Source organism: Dryas octopetala, chromosome 5, assembly GCF_963921425.1.
Source record: "Dryas octopetala chromosome 5, drDryOcto1.1, whole genome shotgun sequence".
Classification (NCBI taxonomy): Eukaryota; Viridiplantae; Streptophyta; class Magnoliopsida; order Rosales; family Rosaceae; genus Dryas; species Dryas octopetala.
This window is the reverse complement of record NC_141370.1, coordinates 18,835,603-18,856,468: the sequence shown is the minus strand read 5'-3', so window position 1 is coordinate 18,856,468 and position 20,866 is coordinate 18,835,603. Positions and strand designations below refer to the sequence as shown.

At 38.7% G+C, this 20,866-nt stretch overlaps 4 protein-coding genes across 8 annotated transcripts; 1 reads left to right on the top strand and 3 right to left on the bottom strand.

Moving 5' to 3' along the window:
• Window positions 1–250: 250 nt before the first annotated feature.
• Window positions 251–6,692, bottom strand: LOC147285294 (oxidoreductase, zinc-binding dehydrogenase family protein). The gene is made up of 11 exons (XM_086244447.1): window positions 6,467–6,692; window positions 6,152–6,367; window positions 5,870–5,965; window positions 5,059–5,147; window positions 4,826–4,954; window positions 3,763–3,883; window positions 3,429–3,507; window positions 3,213–3,322; window positions 2,447–2,598; window positions 1,465–1,561; window positions 251–618 (listed from the first exon to the last, which is right to left on the bottom strand). The coding sequence occupies exons 1-11, from the start codon at window positions 6,545–6,547 to the stop codon at window positions 313–315; spliced, it is 1,476 nt and encodes a 491-aa protein (XP_086100573.1). The 5' UTR covers window positions 6,548–6,692; the 3' UTR covers window positions 251–312.
• Window positions 6,693–7,273: 581 nt separating this feature from the next.
• LOC147285293 (uncharacterized) lies at window positions 7,274–9,990 on the top strand. 5 transcript variants are annotated; one of them, XM_086245847.1, is made up of 2 exons: window positions 7,274–8,838; window positions 9,766–9,990. In XM_086245847.1, the coding sequence occupies exons 1-2, from the start codon at window positions 7,413–7,415 to the stop codon at window positions 9,852–9,854; spliced, it is 1,515 nt and encodes a 504-aa protein (XP_086101973.1). In that variant the 5' UTR covers window positions 7,274–7,412; the 3' UTR covers window positions 9,855–9,990. The 5 variants fall into 5 exon arrangements, with proteins under 5 accessions (XP_086101973.1, XP_086101971.1, XP_086101974.1 ...); XM_086245845.1 differs by having other exon boundaries at window positions 7,274–8,843; window positions 9,771–9,989; XM_086245848.1 differs by having other exon boundaries at window positions 7,274–8,843; window positions 9,766–9,972.
• Window positions 9,991–10,743: 753 nt separating this feature from the next.
• Window positions 10,744–14,867, bottom strand: LOC147285292 (glycine-rich domain-containing protein 1-like). Its single transcript, XM_086245785.1, has 8 exons — window positions 14,710–14,867; window positions 14,224–14,338; window positions 13,844–14,098; window positions 13,155–13,610; window positions 12,497–12,996; window positions 12,112–12,310; window positions 11,822–11,977; window positions 10,744–11,751 (listed from the first exon to the last, which is right to left on the bottom strand). Exons 1-8 carry the CDS (start codon window positions 14,865–14,867, stop codon window positions 10,744–10,746), a joined length of 2,847 nt encoding a protein of 948 aa, XP_086101911.1.
• A 3,264-nt stretch (window positions 14,868–18,131) lies between these two features.
• LOC147285291 (putative B3 domain-containing protein At5g35780) lies at window positions 18,132–19,151 on the bottom strand. Its single transcript, XM_086245784.1, has one exon. The coding sequence runs from the start codon at window positions 19,149–19,151 to the stop codon at window positions 18,132–18,134; it is 1,020 nt and encodes a 339-aa protein (XP_086101910.1).
• Between the last annotated feature and the right edge of the window lie 1,715 nt (window positions 19,152–20,866).

The following is a 20,866-nucleotide window of genomic DNA, read 5'->3' as shown; positions in this document are numbered from 1 at the left end:
TAATTAAAAATTTAGGAAAATTAGGAGAGAAAACAAGCCTCAACTAGACTAGGTAATCTTTTTAAGACATTATTCACGTTTTTGAGACAAGGATATGTAGTCATTAGCTATACTAGAAATGTAAAAATACATACTTTACAAGTATGTATGAAAGTTGGTATGAAAGTTGCAGCCTTATCTCAATTAATGCAAGCCTTGGCTGCTTGTCAAACGATTTTTTTAACCTTAGAAAGAAAAATAAAACTCAATAAAAGAAAATATTTCATTTTTATGGAACGACTAAAAGTTAAACCAATTTGAATAAGTGAGTCTTCACTTGAACTGTGATCCCCTGACAAATATGAGAATGTATCCTACAACAATAGAGAGGAGAAGGAATATAACAGCAGCCATGGTGTTGACATTGGAGGACCCTATAGATTTTCGGCTACTTTCTCCCCTCAATGTGTCAAGTCCACTCTTCTCTAAACAAGAGCTAGATGCTGAGGAAAGAGGCACCGTCACATCCCAAAATGATTTGGTGACTAGATTGGGGGATTCAATTTCTGGTTCCAAGATTGTTGAGGTATCCGTTGGAGCTTCCATAGACAACAACTCGACAAAATGATCTTTTAGAACCTAAGTGAATATGAAAAGCAAAAGGTCAGAACGACTACGATAATTCTATTCTCTAAGTTATCATTCAATAACCAAAAACAATTTCACACTAGATTCCATTGAAAAGGGACGAGCCAAAATGCTTGTGTTGCTTAAAATCAAGTCCAATTCAGACTATTCATAACAATATTATGGGGTAGCCCCCACAAAGATGTCCAAACTTTTCTTAGAATTTGTACATCTCCTTGGATAATTTTCCCATGCTACATACATACATCCACACAAATAGGGTAATATCTTTTCGCTAAACAGTCTAGCAACATGGCAATATAAGAATGTTATGCTGTTAGACTCTGAATGTGGATCACACATTCCACACATTCAGTCAAGAGTCAACTTAATGAATTATCCAAATTCACAGTATGGAAAGAGAACAATTCTGCGTACATAATACATATGATATACATATATATATAGATAAACTTTTGGTTGAAGAGTACAACATCATATAAATTTAAACATCACAAAAGATTGCATCACTCATGGTGGGGGTTAACTAGAACTTGTGGGTGTGCAATTTAAGGGTCTATTTCAAATCTAATCCGAGAAAGTGTGACGCTAATTTTTACCAAAAACAAATTTATGTTTGAATACATATGGACCCGTATTAGATACACCAAAAACTATATTAAAACTAACATATTAAAAGCAAGGAATCATTCTTCCATTTTTAAGAGAAAAACTAACATACATTAAGCTCTACTCCTTAAATTCATTTCCAAGAAACTGCAGTAGTAGGTTTTCTCTTTCCTTTTTTATTTTGGTACAAGCAGAAGTAGGAATCTTAGTCAAGTCAGAAATACAAACCTTCAATGTCTCAGATGGTTGTAGGTAGTCACAGACTAATGTACCTGCCAACCAAGGAACAAAGACTCTTCGGGGAAGTGAAAGACTGCATGTTCTTCTGTTTTAAAATACATCACAAATGTGGTCAGTGTGGTGGATTATGTTCAGCAATGTGAGAAAACATACTGATTCATGAACGTGAACTTTTAGCCATAAATGATGATTCATAATTCAACCTTCTGCTTTATGAAATGAAATATCAAACCGACGAACCACATAATGATGGTGGCAAGGTGCAGTAAACAATGAGTTTTAACTTGTACGGAAAAAGTAAAATATAATCTTGAAGATAGTAAATCCTTGATTTATATTAATTACGCCTCCAACAACAGGTAAATAAAATGTTGCAAATGAAGGTTAAGACATAGCTGGTGTCCTGGAGGGCCTCATCAAAAATGCTATGCAGCTACTGGTGAATGTGAATATACCCACATAAGGAGGTGCGGGAAGAAGAGGAGGGGGGGAGACAGAAAGACAGAAAGACAGAGACAGAGAGAGTCAATAGGCATATCAGGGTGTCAGCATATTTCCTATATCACTAGGTAATGATATCTATCAAGTCATCATGCTGTGATCTAAGTCCAAGAGGCCACAAAAGACACCAGTTTCTGACATCCAAGAAAATGCAACAAATTGTGCCACCTCACAATATTTGCACCGTTTTTTTATCATTACAATAGTTGAAAAGGATTGTGAGGTTACTGACCAAATTGCTTTAGTTATTCACTCAAAATAAAATAAGTGCAACCAAATTGTTGTAATCTAACGCAAAACTGGAAACACGCTAAAATAAGCCACTGACCAACATGCCTTGCACAGATTCATTATAAGTTTATAACAACATATGATGGAAAATGAGAGAGTGATATATCACAATCATCAAATGCATAGTGAAAATCTTGTTCTGGTAAAAGAGAAAATTAACATAAAGGCCACAACATACCTTAACAATTGAAGGACACTTTGAGAAACAGATGTTTCGCTCGATATCCCATCTCTTGCTTCCTGGCTACTAGCATCAGTGGAACCTGTCTCTCTGTCTGCCTCATCACAGATTATATCTAGTCTACTCTTCAGACTCATGATAATATCATCCTACAAACACAAAAGCAGTTCAAGATTTTACAGGAACAGGAGATGAGAAACAGCCATGAGACATAAAACTAGCAAAGACTGTAGTCTGTACCATGAAATATCAACAAGGTCTATGCAAAATGAAAAATTAGCAAATAATAAGAAGCAGTGCCATTCATGAGTAATATAATTTTTTTTTAAAAGAAAGACCCTTAAGGGTTGGCTCAAGTGTCCAAAACATTATCATGTTTAATTGGACGTCAAATCTACAGGATCTCACCTCCGTAAAGACATCTCAAAATCTCAATGTGGAATATAACAAGATTCACAAGCTACGCTGTAAGATGCGATCTATCAATTGATAGAATAAAGTTATATTTCTTGCATCCAATGAAAATCCATTTGTAATGCAAACTTTGATACATATGTGTATGGTTAACTCTTATAAATATATATATATATATATATATATCTATATCTTCCAAACAAACATGCACGTCCAATGAATAAGGACAATGCAGTACAGTCAACTGCTAATAAATGTGAATTTCAATTGACCTTTAGAGACTAAACGAATAATTAGTTTTCATTATAAAATCAAGAATGGAGAATAAAAAGTTATGCTTATTGTATACCTTTATATCAGCAACAGCTTGTGAAATTGGTTCCCTTGGATTTAAGTATGCAAAGGAACATACACAACCGCTGAAAGCAAGAACACCAACAGAATCTTTTTGGCTGCATGCTTTACACAATATACACGAATGTTAGAATAAAAACTTAAAATAGTCAGGACACCACCAAAGAACAGAAAAAATGAACAAAAAAAATAAAAAATGCATTTAGCACACCTTCAGTATCTTTCATAAATGGTAGAAGCAATTCTACTTTATGCAAACCATCTGATGTGCAGGGATCATTATTAACAACCTAAAATTGTATGAAAGACAGAGAGATCTGTATGAGAAGCAGAGATTAAAAGAGTCAACCTAGAAAATGATGCTTATTGATTCCCTAAAAGATATGTTTGGTAAACCATTAGATTTTCAAAGACATCAACATATGATGGAGTAAACTCTAGGGCATCCAAAGCATTAACAGATATGGAGGTATGGCACTTTTACATATTCTCAAAAGGTGTACAAAAATAAAATTTTCAAAGCAGCAAGTCAATGAGCTACTTACCAAATTCCCATCGAACATGGCTTTTGCACTTTTTAGATCTTTTGCATGAATTGAAATCCCATGACGAAGAGCTTCACTCAAAGTTTGCACATTTGATGCATTCTTGTGAAATATGGGTAACCTGGATAAGGATAACTCTGCCATGAGACACAACCCAGAATGGCACTACAGTGCTAGTGTTGGAACTAAGTATCAAATACCAAAATTATTGATACAATTATAAATAGGATATGATCTTCATTGATATGAAAGCATAATATTCCATGTCAAGTTGCTCATCTAGAAGCCCAATATAACCAAACCAAGAGAGTGCAGCAGACATGGAGAAAGATCCGGGATCAACTTCAGTGTTGACTTTGGACATGACTCAATAATGGATAAAAGATCAACTCAAATGATAAATTTTTAAGGTCTGTTAAGAAGGATTCCAATATCAACTTTGTTAGGTATTGATATACCTGATATTTGAGTCATCAGCTCATTGTTTACAATAATATTAATGAATTCTTTCATCCTTTCATATTCTTTCGGTCAAATGACACTGTGTGTTTCAAAAGTTCTTTTACTTTTATCCTTCCTTTTCAGCTTCATTAGTGTATCCATGACTTTGTTTGCCTCAAAAACATGATGGAAAAAGGACTTCATAGTTATCTTCCTTTGAAGCAGAATAAAAGGTCCTTCTAAGTTCTAGGTGTATGTGAAAATTGCAGGGAAAGTACATTTAAGATAAGAAAAAACATATATATAGCAGAGGAATTCTGCTAGTCAGGACTTTCAAGAACCTAGGCTATTGATTTAATGATTTCATATAGGTCCCTTAAGTGTTGTAAGGGACATTCCTCTTGTCTTGTAAGGAAAGCCATAACAAAAGATCCATCTCCCAAAAAAACTGAGAGAGAGAGAGAGAGAGAGAAGAAAAAAGTTTGCCTGCATAGCTTAATGACATGTAAACAACATATGCCAGAAGCCACAAACATAAGAAGTATTTTCTTTTTAAACAATAAAGCTCATTAGCGAAAATACAGCAGATAATAAATTTATTTAAAAAAAAGGCAGGCATTACCTAATGTCAAAGTTGTGCATGCACCTAAATGTTTGAAGAGAAGTTAAGATCCTTCCCATTTTGAAGTCACAAGGTCTTAGGTTGCTTGATGTGACATTTGAAGCCAACGTGCAATTTCGGCATGTCCACCTACACAAATAAACTCTTTAGCCAGCCTGAAATAACCTTCAACAGTAACTAACACAGCATAATTGAGATGAGAAAGGATACTTGAATTCAGGTAGGAAAGGTACCTCCTTGGACTATAACAAATATGAATAAGCAGTCTCTCATCCCAATCACTCTCTGCGAGGGGTGCTGCTTTGGCAACCCCCATTACAGTCTGCAAGGGCCCTTTCCATTAATATTTTTTTCAGAAAAGAAGGGAAAAAAAGAAAAGAAAAAAAAAACCTTTTTCCAGAATAAGCATAGAATAACTTTCAATTCAATAGAGGCAGCCCCATAGTGATCATAACTAACCTATGATTTGCAAGTAAACCAACCAAGAATATTTTTTCTCTAAGATTTTTTATGATTATAAAATTTCATAATAGAGAAGTGATCACAGAGGCAGAACCTGATGACATCTGGCCTGGCCATCCTTTTCCAATCCAAAATTAAAATTTTCCAGAGATTTTGTTTCCATGCCTTCTATTATATTAGATTTTGGAAAGTAAAAAGCTCACATCAACTAGAACCAACAGTTGGATTGGACCTAATTTCATGAATTTCAGCTTTACTGGATAGGCCTTAAACAGCATATCAAAATCCAACAGTCAAAAGCTAAAAATGGAAACCCACATTCAACATATCAATCTCTTATCATCCCTTCATACATATAGCCCTCCCTGACTAAACGGGGCACTATTCTGCTAAAAGCTGTCCTTCTCGACACTAAGCAAGCTCATGGAGCAACAGTTAGACAGTGTAATGCTTCAATTCATTAACATTTACATTTTATCTTGATCCAAAGTACATACAGACTATGACACTCAGAATCACAACCTGCCAAAAAACATCAATATACCAAACAAAGATCAATCCAATGGAGGGCCAAAAGAATACCTGGCAAAGCGTAATGGTCGAATTCTTAAACGCGTTATCACCAGCCCAAATGTAAATGCCAACCACTTTCATGCCACCCACTAACATTCTGGACACCTATAACATCACAAACTGCACACAATCACAACCCTTATTACAAATACACGAGCACCATTGCTCCATGAGCAAACCAAGAAATCAGTTCAAGTTTTAGACTTTATGGATGCAAACAACATGACTGGAAAACATACATATATATATATATATATATATACATATAGGCACATTTTTATATGTATTGACCTGACGGGCATGTTCAGCAACCCAATCATTGTCAATAGAAAGAGAGGAGGAATCAGAGGGCTGAGATTTGGGTTTGGGTCCCTTCCGCTTGTCGTCCTTGGCAGGCTCGAACAGGGAACATGCAGGCGCTCCGGCGTCGTTTGGTGGGGTTGGGATCAAATCGAAGACGAAGCCTCGGTCTAGCGTGGAGCTAAGCTTGCCTATGAGGAGCCCCACCTGAATTGCATAGCAAACAAACACCATGTAAAAAAAAAAAAATCATAATTGTCCATTTCTGTCTCTCTTAGTGAGTGTCTGGGTAGAGAGAGAGAGAACCTGCACAACGGTAGAGGATTGCTCGAGGCGATCCTCGGCTAATTTGAACTGGGTTTCTTCTCCGACCACTGCTTTCACCATTGCTGTACGGAACAGAGTTTGTATTTTCTGATTGGATCGATGAGCTTCAAGCGCTGCGAGTGGAGGAGGAGTTCAGAGTCGTGACTGGCCAAACTCGAGCCTCAATGTCGTCAATGGCTTGGTCGGGCCGGGCCGGGCCGGCAGGGCAGCCCTGCCCATCAAAACAGGATATGGATCAGCTTTAGATCAGTAAGGGCCAACGTTCATTGGACAGAATATACGGCCCACACAAGTTGCGAGAAACGGGTCATGAACCTGTAACGGACCATCCATGGACCAAAGATTTAGTACTATGAATATTTTTTCTTAGTATGAATCCAAACCAAATGTCAAGACTACCATGAATATTGTTTCAAAAATTATCAAGAATACTACGAATATTTGATCAAAAGAAAAATACTACTATGAATACTATTTTTAAAATTTTTCTACGAATAATTTTTGAAAATTATCAAGACTACTATGTAAGTTGGGGGCTAGTCCCACCTGAAATCCACATAGTTAGGCATGTAACAATGTCCTTACTGGTTATATTGTTAACCTATTTTCTAAGAGCTTAAACTTTTAATATCCATTAGTTGTTTAACTATAAACACTAAACAAATTTACATAGTGGGTAGTAAGGTCATTTGCCCTTAAGGTGTGTCAAAATAGTAAAAAAGAGTAGTTTAAAAAAAAAATTGAAGATTAAATCCACGGCAATAGCATTTTCTTGTAACCCAGTCCCAGAAATCAGAAAAAGGCATCTGATAATCTTGACCCCACCGAATCAAAAACCCTTGTCTCCCACGCAGTCGTCCACTTGAACGAGTCCCAGCCCCTCCCATCACCACAGGCCTTGTTGGTTGTGGGTGCAATTGCCAAAATGGAGAACTACTCCAACCACTCGTACCCGGACTCCCGCGACTCCTCCCCGCACTCCCGCGAAATCGACTGCGACAACTCCTCATGGGACGATCAGCCGCCGCCCTCCTCCGCCGCGTACAAGGTCAAATTCATGTGCAGCTACGGCGGCAAAATCCAGCCCCGCCCCCACGACAACCAGCTCGCCTACGTCGGCGGCGACACCAAGATCCTCACCGTCGACCGCAACATCAAGCTCTCCGCCTTCGTCGGCAAGCTCTGCTTCCTCTGTGACACCACCACCGCCCTCTGCTTCAAGTACCAGCTCCCCGGCGAAGACCTCGACGCCCTCATCTCCGTCACCAACGACGAGGACCTCGACCACATGATGATCGAGTACGACCGCCTCTTCCGCGCCTCCGCTAAGCCCGCGCGCCTCCGCCTCTTCCTCTTCCCTCTCAACCCGCCTCAGACCCCCACCGGCTTCGGCTCTGCCGACACCAAGCCCGAGCGCCAGTGGTTCGTCGACGCTTTGAATTCCGTTCAGATCCAGTCTCCCGACGCTTCTTCTCCCACAGCTCCCGTCTCGGCTTCTTCGTCCAACCCCGATTTTCTCTTCGGATTTGATCAGCCCCGATATTCGGCGGTTCCGGTTACGAAATTGCCTGTCGACTCGGTCGTTCCTTCCCCGACGGTGCCCGATTCGCTTGCCAAGAGTGCTTTGGTGTCTGGATCGGAGGATCGGCAGGTGGTTGGCGATCCGGTAATTTCTCAGGTGGAGATTCAGAGGCAGATCCACGAGCTGCAGAGAATGCAAATTGCCGGTGGCGTCGAGCCGACTGCCTATCCGAGAAAAAGCGACGAGGTTGGAAACCCTAACCCTAACCCTAGGGCTGCTTATAACACTGGTGAATATTATCCTCCCAAGTTTCCAGAGAACATAGCACCGGTTCAAATGCAGCAGCCACAGATGCAATTCCCGGCCGCCGCTGCGTACCTGCCGGAACGGCAAATGAACACGAGAGGTTATCCGGTTGCGGCGACGGCGGCTGTGGCTCCAGCCGCCACGGAGCAGCAGCCTGTGTACCTCATTTCGACCCCGACCGGTATGTACCAGGCCCCGGATCATAGACCAGGGACCGGACCAGTTGGTCAGGCCTACTATGGAGTGCACCAGAGGATGGTGCCGGAGGTGTACCGCGAAGCTCCGGTGTACAGTTCGCCAGTGGCAACACAGCAGCAGCAACAGCAACAGCAACAGCAGCAGGCAAAGGTTGGGGCATACAGTGAAGGGTTTGCACAGGTTGGCTACGACAATGCAGGGAGGCAGGTGTACTACACAACTACGGGAGCGGGTGTGGTTTCGTCGTATCAGACAGTGGCACCGCCGCCAGTTCCCGTGGATGGAAGACAAGCTGCTGGGGCTGCTTTGAATCAAATTCAAGACGGTAAGGTTGTTGTCTCCATTACTCCCCAACCCCAACCCAATTAAATTTACACACAATGGTTAATTTTTTTTTCATATGAGTTTAATTTGAATAAGAAGATTGAAGAATTTATCTTATGGGTTGTGGTGGATGTTTCTGGTCTTGAATTTCGAAACCTCTTTGGCTGTGTTGGTGGTTTGACAATTGACATTGTTTCTTTGGTGTAAATTATCCATATGAGGAATTGTTTGGTTGTAAATTATTTGGTGTCTTTGTTTGGTTGGTCTTGAATTGGAGGTAGTAAAAAAAACCAAAAAAACACACAACTTGAATGTTGTGATTGAACCTTTTGAGCAACGTGTAGCTGCCTGCTTTGATTAGTGTAAAGTTGAATATGAGTATAACTATTTTATTCAAAGCCTTAGAGCTTTGGCACCTAGTTCCCAACACCAGCATGAAGAAATAAATTTCTTATTTCTAAAGTCTATTCATAGTAATCTGACATTAAAAGAATGATCCAGCTTTTTATTTTAATGTTTTTACTTAGTGAAAGGGAAAGGTCAGTTGCAATCCAATGCAGCAATTTATACTCTATATGAATTAAATAATGGGGGTGGATTTGCTGTTCCAGCCTGGTCTTTTTTAGATTATCCATTGATTCTGTCTGCCATAGTTTTCCAACTTGGACTATTATATTCATAAGCGCATGAACAATCTTTCTGATGCTCATGGACATGTGGTTCTAGAAGTTAGCATAAAGGAAAGCATATATGAAATAAAATAAGATTAAGTGTGCAATCTCAACTCTCAAGAATTTGGTTTGTTCTAAGTATACATATTATATTCCTACATCTATATATATGAAGACAATGAGAAATCAAAAAATGAAGCTTGGTCCAAGAATGAATACCTAATTATTTTCTTCTTCTTGTTTCTTTCTTTGTGAAGAGCAGGAGGGAGGTTGCTGCAGTAAGAACTGTGACCACCATCCCTGCAAGGGTTCAGTTTACTACCTAATTCAAGAATCACTATTTTAATCCTAATTCGATTTTCATTGTGTGCAATCCTTAAAAGGCAAATATATATGTATGTAAAAGAATGTTCAAACACTCCATATCAAATACTTTTAAGAGGAAAAATGCCATATTTAAATCATTGATTGAAAATTCTACTGTTAATAGACTAAGACATAAACTTGCAAGTAGTTGAAATAAGTGGCTAAAAGAAGTGATCAATCCTGCACCGTTAGATCTCTTTTCTATGATCATTATTGAGAGTATTTAATTCTGATTGTTAGTATTTTAAAGAGAGACTTGGAGCTAGAAAACATGAAATTAATTTGCCGTATATTAAGTAGCAACCTCCTTCCTTTTTATGCCTTTACCAGACATTGGTCTAGAGACTTGGAACCAGAAAACATGTTTCAGGCATGATCAGAAGATTTTGCAGGTTTTGCTGATAACCTTTTTTCATTTTCATGAAGTTGTGTTCCCTCCAAAAGCAGGTTTTGGAATGTGGGACTAGGTGTCCAGTAATCTGCCCCTGTTAATTGATGATTATAGTTCACTGTCAAACTCGAAGTAACTTAAATTTACATTTGATGTTGGACCAGATGGGTGACATGGTGTGTTGCGCATAATAAATTTGCACGTAGTGCTTTTATTTAATATGTAGTTTCATCAATACACCTACAATTTGGGAGTAATTACTAGTTACCACCCAATTATTCACTTCGGACCTCCGCCATGACAGAAACTAGATTTAAGAAAGAAAACAGACACTGAACATTTTTATTAAGAGTGGCTGTACGAGACTAGGACGAGTATGCATGTTTTGAAATGCAGTAGCTTATTTAGATTGGCCAAGGGTAACTTCAGAGCATAATATTGCCTCATTTCCTTGCACTTCCATCGTGGTAGCATCAGCTCAGATAGAGACTTTTGCTGATTCATAGCCACAACCACTTCCCCTGCAGCCGCCTCCCCCACAATGTCCACCACCACCACCACATCCACTGCAGCTGCTGCATCCTCCACATCGACTACTTTTTGCCATATCTTCGACGCTAGAGCCGCCGTTACACGCTCCTCCACTTTTACTGTATATTGCCATATCTTCGTCGCTAGAGCCACCGTTGCACGCTCCTCCACCTTTACTGTATTTTGCCATATCTTTGTCGCTAGAGCTGCCGTTACACGCTCCTCCACCTTTATTGTATTTTGCCATTTTGTCGTCGCTAGAGCCACCGTTACACGCTCCTCCACCCTTATTGTATTTTTCCATTTTGTCAATGCTAGAGCCGCCGTTACATGCTCCTCCACCATTACTGTATTTTTCCATTTTGTCGTCGCTAGAGCCACCGTTACACGCTCCTCCACCTTTAATGTATTTTGCCATTTCATCGACACTAGAGCCACCGTTACATGCTCCTCCACCTTTACTGTATTTGGCCATATCATTGTCACTAGAGCCACCGTTACACGCTCCTCCACCCTTAATGTATTTTGCCATTTCGTCAACACTAGAGCCACCGTTACATGCTCCTCCACCTCTACTGTATTTTTCCATATCATTGTCACTAGAGCCACCGTTACACGCTCCTCCACCTCTAATGTATTTTGCCATTTCGTCAACACTAGAGCCACCGTTACATGCTCCTCCACCTTTACTGTATTTGGCCATATCATTGTCACTAGAGCCGCCGTTACACGCTCCTCCACCTTTACTGTATTTTGCCATATCGATGCTAGCGTCAACTTTAAAACACACTCCACATCCTGAACTGTACTCAACAATAGAGTCCTTTAAATCATTCTCCACTAATTTGTTGTGCTTCTCTCCATCCATAGTGAAACCACCATACCCCTCCTTCAAAACATTAGAAAGGATGAAAGCCAATGTGATCCCAGGCAGTAACAGCCACTCTTCCTTGATCTGTTCATCAAATAATACCTTTAGCTAGCATCTTGTTTTTCAAAGATCATTGTATAAAATAAATGTTTACCTCTAGAAAGCCAGATTTCAAATTGAGCAAAGCCACGGCTTTTCCATAGGGATGCTCTGTGGAGAATTCGATAGCTGTCATGAAATTCTGTTCAATTGTTTTCTTCGAGCAGTTCTTGGTTTCATACTCCAGTTTTCTGCCTGGAAGTATAATTACCTGACCAAGAATATGCATAAGAGTTGGTAATCAACATGTTTATGAACTTTCAATTGAGTTTCATTGTCTGCATTTCACTGGCAGTTTGTCCAACCATCTAAAATTCAAATCAAGGACGATATAGGTACTCTCACCTTTCTGTTACCTATGAGCTCAAAGATAGGGTCTTCTTCATCAAACTTATTTGGGAGGTGAAAGAACCAGTCACTGTTCATCAAAGACCATCCTGTTCCAACAAACTCAGCTAGCACATGGGTTGCACCTGATGGTGTCATGCCAATCACTTTCTTTTTCAGAAGATGATTGCTTGTTGTTTCTGCTACCTTTGGAACCCTGTACACCATACAGATAGAATAATCGAATGCAGAAATGGAGGATGAGAGAGAGAGAGAGAGAGAGAGAGAGAGAGAGAGAGAGAGAGAGAGATGTATGTGATCTGGCTGTCATGACTACTAATTTACTGATTCATTGTAAGGAATGGAAAAGTACTAGGAAACCAAATTTGTATGCTTGAGTTACCTCATTTGGATGCTCAGAAGCTCATTATCAGCCTCATCCACCAACCATGTCCAGCTTTTAGCATTTTCATCCCCTCCAGATCGAACCATGCGCAGTACATATGATGATGGAATTGGAGTGGTCAGAGAGAGGGCAATGCGCAGGCTGATGGGCTTTGAACTCACAACTCCAGAATTTGGCATAAAATCAAACCATTTCTCCACTTGCAGTGTAGAAGCTGGGTTGAGCAGGTCCTTTAGAGTGATTGCTGAAGTTCCCAATAGCATAGGAGCCTTTGACATTGGTAATACTGAAGGGGAATTGGACATAAGTTCAAATACAAGCTCTCCTGTAGGTTCACATTGAAAAACAGAAACCTCTTTCTCCTCTGATTCAGAGGACATGTCTATCCTTCTCCTGGTATTGAAGAACATGTCTGGCTGTTTCTTACTAAAGGAGACAAAGAGGCTGCCGTTATGCCCAGCCAGTGAATCTCTTACCGCCACAATTTCCATCATCACCTGAACATGAGAAAGGAAAAAATGTAAAACCATTGACACACCAGCAACTAGTGGTACAAAAACTGAATAAAAAAATATTAGCACCCGGGCTAGTATACAGTGTTTCTTGCAATGCAAGTCTAAAAAAAATGTGGGAGATGAAGAAATTGTTAGCCTACCTCTACAACCATTCTCTTTGGAAGCTGAATGACATTCTGGTACCTATCAGACATCACTACCTTCTTTGTCACTGTTTCTAGTTGCCTGAGATTGATGGTGAGAGGAGATGGAGCACTGCCTCTGTGCATTGCTCCTGCTCTCCAGTACCTTGATCCAAATGTCTCTTCCCATTGCTTGGTGGTCTCAGAAAACCCAACATCTAGCTTTTGACCCTTGGTTCTGTTAGAGTCTGTGTCATCATGCTGCAAAACTTTGCCCATTATTGCCCTAAGATCTTTACAGTAAGAAGCAGGATGCAACTGGTGAGAGTGCCAGATGAGGTCAATGTCATAAGTTGGAACACAAAAGCTCTTAATAGACCTCTCCCTGTTTCTCTTGATCATATGCAAAAACCCTTTATATCTGGCCACAGCCCCCTTGAGAAAGAGGGTGTCATTCACAAAAGCTCTGGATACCTGTTAGGATTGTAAATGTAATTTAGGATATTGCCCATGAATCTTTTATATTAGGAAACCAGGTGCAATTTTTCAAGCAGAAGGAGAAAAGGGAAAGCTTGTAATTTGAGTAGTGCAATATATGCATTTCATGCAAGAATTGTTGGAGCGGTGCACAAAGTTTAACAACCACTTAAACCCACTTGACGTCTTTGTAAACAAAAACATAGGAGTACATGTCTATCTTTCATTACCTGATAAAAGAAAGGAATTTGCCTTCTGACAGCTGAAACTAGATCATACATGGTGCTCTCTGAAGTTGCATAAATGTTTTTGGCCTTGTCATCTGAGAAGCAGCTGTTCATATCAAGTTCATATGGCTCACCAGGATACAGTTTGTTCCAAACTTCTTCTGTTTTCTTTTTGCAAGCTCCATGAACAGAGGATACAACGTTCCGGTTGTCGAGGATTCTCCGGTAGAGATTTTTGCAATCAATCACATAACGCACCTGAAAAACAAAGTAATGAAGCCGGGTAATTCTGACCATTGGAGAATTGTACGTGCTTGTAGATGCTCATGTGCTTACATACACATACACATACACACACCCAAAAAATGTGATGAGAAGTTTACCGGATTGAGCCTGTGACAATGCCAAATCCATTCACAATCAAGAGGCACAACTAGAGGACCTGAAACCTCAGATTCAGCATGTTTGGCAAGTAAGGGAAGCCAACAATATTTGTACCTGAAATTGGCAGAGTAAACAAATCACATCTCTTGAATCAAGGTTTTCAATTTGATGGCTCAGAATAAACATGGACTACATCCTATAGACATTTGATGATAAACAAATTAACTACCCACATATGCCTTTTTATTTCTTCTTAAACTAGTACTCGGATTTTCCTTGGACCATTAGGTTGTTAGCCTGAGAATTCATGTAATTAACACCACACTATTGCATGACATTGAACTTCCATGCATGGTATCCATAAAATAACACACAAGAAAGACTGTGCATCACCTACCAGAATGATTAGAGTAGAATATATCTAACATTTCATGAACAATGAACCAAGAAACAACAACACTAACATCCCTTGTTAACCTGCATACCTGTAAATGGCATGGTACAAAGCAGGGGTTTCATAGAGATGCCGGTTTCGATCAACAGCTGCTAGAAACTGCAGCTGCTGTTTAGCTGCAGCCACAAGGTCCTTGCTTATCACAATCTTCTGTGCTTCAGCCCACTCTAGTTCTTGCTTCCTCTCCATTCCTCACTAAAAAATGAAAGTACTCAAAAACAAGAAAAACATATATGTTCTTTCAGTGCAAGCATTCAATTATAAAATCTTATAGGAAAATGGGGGCAGAGATTTGAAGGGCCAAGAAGATGTTACAAAAGAAATAGACACAAGAAGCAAGTGTTTAAGTTTACCAAGTTGGAAAGATCAAATGCTGCTGCTATAGGCTTTTGAAATTTCCCTCTCTTTAATTCCAATGTCATCGTCTAGGAGGCTGCTTTGGTATTTATACAGTTGAAATGCCATGCAGAACGACGTCGTTTCGTTGTGGGAGACATATTCAACTGAGTGACCAGGGAGCAAAACACAACGGCTATCTTGCTTCAATTGCGTGAAAACACTCACACTTATGGTGTTTTCCTTGGGAATGGACGTTTTTTAGTGGAAATTCATGGCGTGCATGCATATAAAGGAAGAGGTTCCTTGGACGATTAATGTTCTCATAATTAAGTTTTTGAGGTTTAACCAAAATTTCATGAGTTGTACGTGATACCCCTAGACAATGGGGCATATGGCTGTAAAATGGATGGAGCTAAAATGGGCCGGCTCGGCCCAACCCAACTTTAGAGCATCTCCATCTCCAATGCTCTCATGCCATATTTTGACACATTTAAATGACAAATACCATAAAATACACTTCAATGGTGATGTGCCATTTTGGTCTGCCAAAGAATGTGATTGACACAATAATGGCATATGCATGCCATTGGGGGATCCTAATCTTTTAGAAAAATGACATGTATCCTGGACATGTACCCTTAACTAGAGTTCCATGTCCTATCAAATTTTGATACTTCTTCCCCTAAAATGGTTGATTGTGACCTGAAAATTTGTGCCATCATCAGCTGCAAATTTTAGTATTTCACTGATCAAAGCCTAGCCCCATGCAGCCTTGCTTATTTACCTGCTCATTTCTATATTAGTCTTTGTCGTTCTAATAATTTAGCTAGAGGTTCATATGAAATTAAATTCTGATATGTCTTCACCATAGCTTATACGGCTGGTTGTGAGCTTGAAAGATGTCATCCTCAACTGAAGAATTTTGGCATTCACTAATTAGAACTAACCCCTTACTTGTTCACTTGTAAGTTTCCAGATTAGTTTTGGTTGGTTGCTAGAAGAATTCAACATGCATTGCTTTTGTCATCTCAGGCCACTTTATATGTTTTAGGTAGACACCAATTGTTTAGTTTATGTGCTTCATTATATTTTTGCTTCCAAATACACATAATGAGCACACCAAATTAGCACAACTCAAACCAATTTCTAAGAGTGAAATAAAAAATAGATGAAATTTTCATGCAGCACCTTGACTATTCTGAAATTTGTTTCATTAGAATATAAACATAGATGCAATGACTATTTACAGTCACCTAGCAACTATCAGGCCTAGACATGACAAGCTGCAATTCCTTAGCAACACAAGGAAGTTCTCTCAATGGAAATCCAAATGCTCAAAGCTGTGATAGAAAGGATCACAGAAGATAATTCTAACTTCACAGAACAGGAAGAAGAAGAATTGAGAGGAGAGTTGGAACAAATGAAGAAACTAAATGCTGAAAATGTAATGCTGATCCGGAGTTTGAATGTTGAACATTAAGAATAATTTGGAGAAAAGACTTGCTTCCGAAAAGTGGGAAGCAGAGAAAACACATGAAGAACTTGCTCATATGAGGTCTTAAAAAGATGAGAAGGATGAGACAAGCACTTAATTATCCGAAGTCAGAAGTGGAAAACCTGAGAACCCAGTACAATGAGTAGAATAAAGCATACCTTATATAAGAAAGAACTGGCAAAAGAAAACTTGAGGAAAAATATATTTCAATTAGAGGCTGAGGTATACACTTCAGTGATTAATGTAAGTACTTCAGTGATTAGTTGACCTATGTTGAGCTAAAGGCCTAAAAAAGGTCATAGAAATTAAGGTCTCAAGGTGACAAACTGACAACTGAGTAGGACGGCTCTTCAGAAAAGTAGAAAGCTGCAGTTTCTTTTTAACTAGAGTTCCATGTACTATCAAATTCTGATTTGTTTTTTGTTATATGGCTCATTGTGAGCTTCAAATTTGTGTCATCTTCAACTGCATAATTTTTAGTTTACTACAAAGTTTCCAGATTCGTTTTAGTTAGTTGTTGGAAATCAACTAGAGTTCCATGTGCAATCAAATTCTGATATGTCTTCTGTTAGATGGCTGATTGTGAGCTTAAAATTTGTGTTATCTTCCGCTTCATAGCTTTAGCATTCAGTGATTACAACTACCCCCTTACTAGTTTGTAAGTGTGGAGATTAGTTCCCTTTTTGTTTTTTGGTTCTGAAGAATAGTTCCCTTTGGTTGTTATAAGAATTCAACATGCATTATGAGCAAAATGATTCTAAATATTGCTCTTGTCAGCTCAGATCACTTTATATGTTTTAAGTAGAAACCATTTATATTGTTCCTCTGGTCCATTATATATTTGCTTCCCGATACACGTAATGTGCATAGCAAAACTCAAATCAATTTCTAGGAGAGAAAGAAAAGATGCTTCGATCAATTTCCCATGCAGTACCCTTGACTATTTTGAAATCTATTTCATTGTTCATAAACATAAATGCAATAACGTGAAGAATCCTAGCATATCAGACTGAAATGTAATGCCTCTATTTACAATCATCTTACTTATGAGACTTTGATTGAAATTGGAGTGTGCTTTCCTTTCGTTAACCTAGGTGTGTGAAACTGAAATTCAAATACTCAGAACCAAGATAGAAAGAAGGCTCACAGAAGATAATTCTAACTTCACAGAACAGGAAGAAGAGAAATTGAGTGGAGATTTGGAACAATAAAGAAACTAATTTCTGAAAATGAGATGCTGATCCAGAACAGAATTCAATATTGAGAGATTACAACAATACAATTCAATCCTTCATCATCAAAGAACAATACAATTCAATCAACTATATATATATTTTTTTGGTACAAATCAACTATATATATTGATTTTCAGTGTAATATTACTGTGAATGAAATTGGTTTCACATGCAAGAAACCCAAAGAATGTCTAGAAAATAAAAGACCTACTCATTATATGTCTGTACTAGCAAGCTAACAGTATATATGTATGTACTCCAGTTGGCTTTGGCTGATCCAAGAAGTTAATAAGGAGCCTCCAGTTTCGCTACCATCGATTACTAGTGCTTAAACCATGTCCATGTTGCTGATGAAGTTCTATTGTGAATGTGGTGGCGGTGCCATTAATGAAGCTTGAGAAGCACAAAACAAAGTCGAGAGTTATGGCGGAATGACCATAGCTGCACTGTGTCACTACTCTTGAGTTGATATGCATTGGCAACACTGTTCCAACCTGAAACCAGATTGTACACACTATTTCTTCTCATGTTCCATTTCTTGAGGCATAAAGGTTTCATTAACCCAATATCAGATGCAGATGGGTCCAAGTTCAACACTGAAACAGGTATACCAACGATCCTATGACCAGCACGAACGTCCAAATCAGCCTTCTCCTTTTGGTTAAGAAACTCTGCTCTAACCTGTCTCATTGGTATGGAAAACCTGTTGCTTTTGTGAGCCAAATCAGTATCAAAAAGTGTCTTCTGTATCACCAATTTCACATCTCCACCACCAATGTCACTAATCTTGGCTTGGATTTCTTCAGGCATGTTTGGTACTGGTACTGATAATAGTGAATCCAAATGATCTACAGTAGTTTTCACAATCCTCTTCCTCTTTTTCTTCTTCAGGGACTCCACCCCTTCATTGTTGTTTTCATCAGTCCCAAAATCTGCAGAAAGCCTCTTCCTTTTCACATTTACAGAGCTGATGACCCTCTGGACAGAATGAGCACCACACAGGCATAGGCATTGCAACAAGGTACGCTTGGTCCTCATCAGACTTGTCCTCTTCTTCTTGGGTATGTTGATTGGGAATGTGAACCCACTTCCAATCACATTCTTCTTTTCTTTCACAACAGTGAGCCTGAGAAATTGTTGGGTTGCAGCTTCAGCCAACAAGTCCAAATTAGAAGAAGAAGAAGAAGAAGATGGGTTCTTGTTTGTGTTGGCATCAGACAACAAAGACCCAGCATCAAAGCCATGACCAAATTGAAGTGGGTTGTGGGTGTTTTGGATTCTGATTGTGGCCATGGCCTTGTCTCCCTCCAATATGGCAAATGCAACGTCTGATAGAACATCCAAAGAAGGCCCATTACGCCCAACACCCCCATCACTCTTCCATTCTTGCAATTTCAACCCCATTCCTGTACGGTCCTCTCTTCTACTTCTTCTTCTTAAGAAAATGGAAGCAACAGAAATAAGTCAGAATGGGGGAGACAAATTGTATCAGAACGTGTTATTCTACCAACTCTTTTCTGGATTTTCTTCAGGGTTTCCTAACTGGGTCTGAATTTGAGAGAGAGAGTGAAGTTAATCGGTGGAAGGAAGTAGACATGGAAATCAAATTTTCGACCGTTGGGAATAGAAGCAAACAGAGCAAAGAATTATAACTCAGAGTTATTGTAGATCAAAATTTGTACCAGATGGGTGATTAACTTGACACTTTTCTGGGTTACCTTAAGGATTTCTCAACTGGGTCTGAATTTCAAAGAGAGAGAGAGAATTTGAGAGAGTGTGTGTGTGAGGTTTCCTAATTGTAATGGCCTGATGGGGAGGAAATAGATCTGCAAATTCAAATTTTTTTGACCGTTGGGAGGTACCGCAATGCGCCTTAAGGCGGGTCTTGTTCTTGAACCCAACGGTACTCACTACACCACTCAGTCAATCGGTGAGTGAAAGAGACAGATGGGTTTCCAAAATGCGATCAGAAAAAAGATTTGGAAATCAAAAATTCCAAAATGAGGCTAGCCATGGCCTCTGGTCGTGGCACATTCATCATTCATGGCTTTGGGTTACTTGTTTTTTTATTTTGAAAAAATTAAAAATAAAATGAAGGTAAAAGGGAAAACTAAAGAAAATTTAAATTGGTTGGTGGTATGTTTCGGCAGAGTTTTTTGAGATACATCTGTAATTTTTGAGATGCACATCCAAATTTAAACTAATTTTTTAATTACATATAAGTTTTGAACTACATCTAATTTTTTTAGTTGTATATGCAGTCTTATAGAGGATTTTACGTTAATTTTATTTAATTTTTTAATTATATATAAGTTTTGAGTTACATCTAATTTGTTAATTGCATATGTAGTCTTATAAAGGGTTTGACGCTAATTTTAGCTGCAAAGCCTGCAATACTAAAATTTTGTTTTATGCTACTTTTTCGCATCACTCTTCTTTCAATTCATTTTCAAATGGGTTTTGCTTTTCTTGCGTTTCAAAGTGCTCGATCGGGTCTAACTTCAATCCCATTTTCAGCACAATGTCGAAACGCAATTTTGTTTTGAAGGATAATTGAACTCTAACAGTGAAGTAGGAGTCACTGAAAATGCCCAAGAGAAGATGGAGCATAAGGAGCTTTAGCCTTTAGTCTCCATAACGGTAATTCCCCATGCTGGGTAGCTTGTGGAGCTTTTTTTTAAGGTCTTCTGAAGAATAAAAAGACTCATGCCATGTACCATTCTCAGAAATAAGAGAAGTCATCAAAGCATCAGACAGTAAAATAAGAGAAGATAAAATCCGAAAGGCTTTTTTACTCAAATAACACCTGAACTATAGAGGGTGTGCTCAAATACCATTTAAATTTTTTTTTTTTTGTTAATTTACCACCTGAACTTTCACATATTAGCCAATCTACCACCTATAAGCACTTTAGTTAAATTTTCTGTTTATTTCAAGGGTATTTTCGTCAATTTATATGATAAAAGCATTTTAAATATTAAAAAAAAAATCTAAGTAAACCCCCTAAAAAAAAGGTATTTCCATTTTCTACTTTTTTTATAATTATATTTTTAAAAAAGTTTTTAAAATAATAATATTTTTTTATTGTATTCAAGGACAAAATGAAAAGTTTAGGAAAT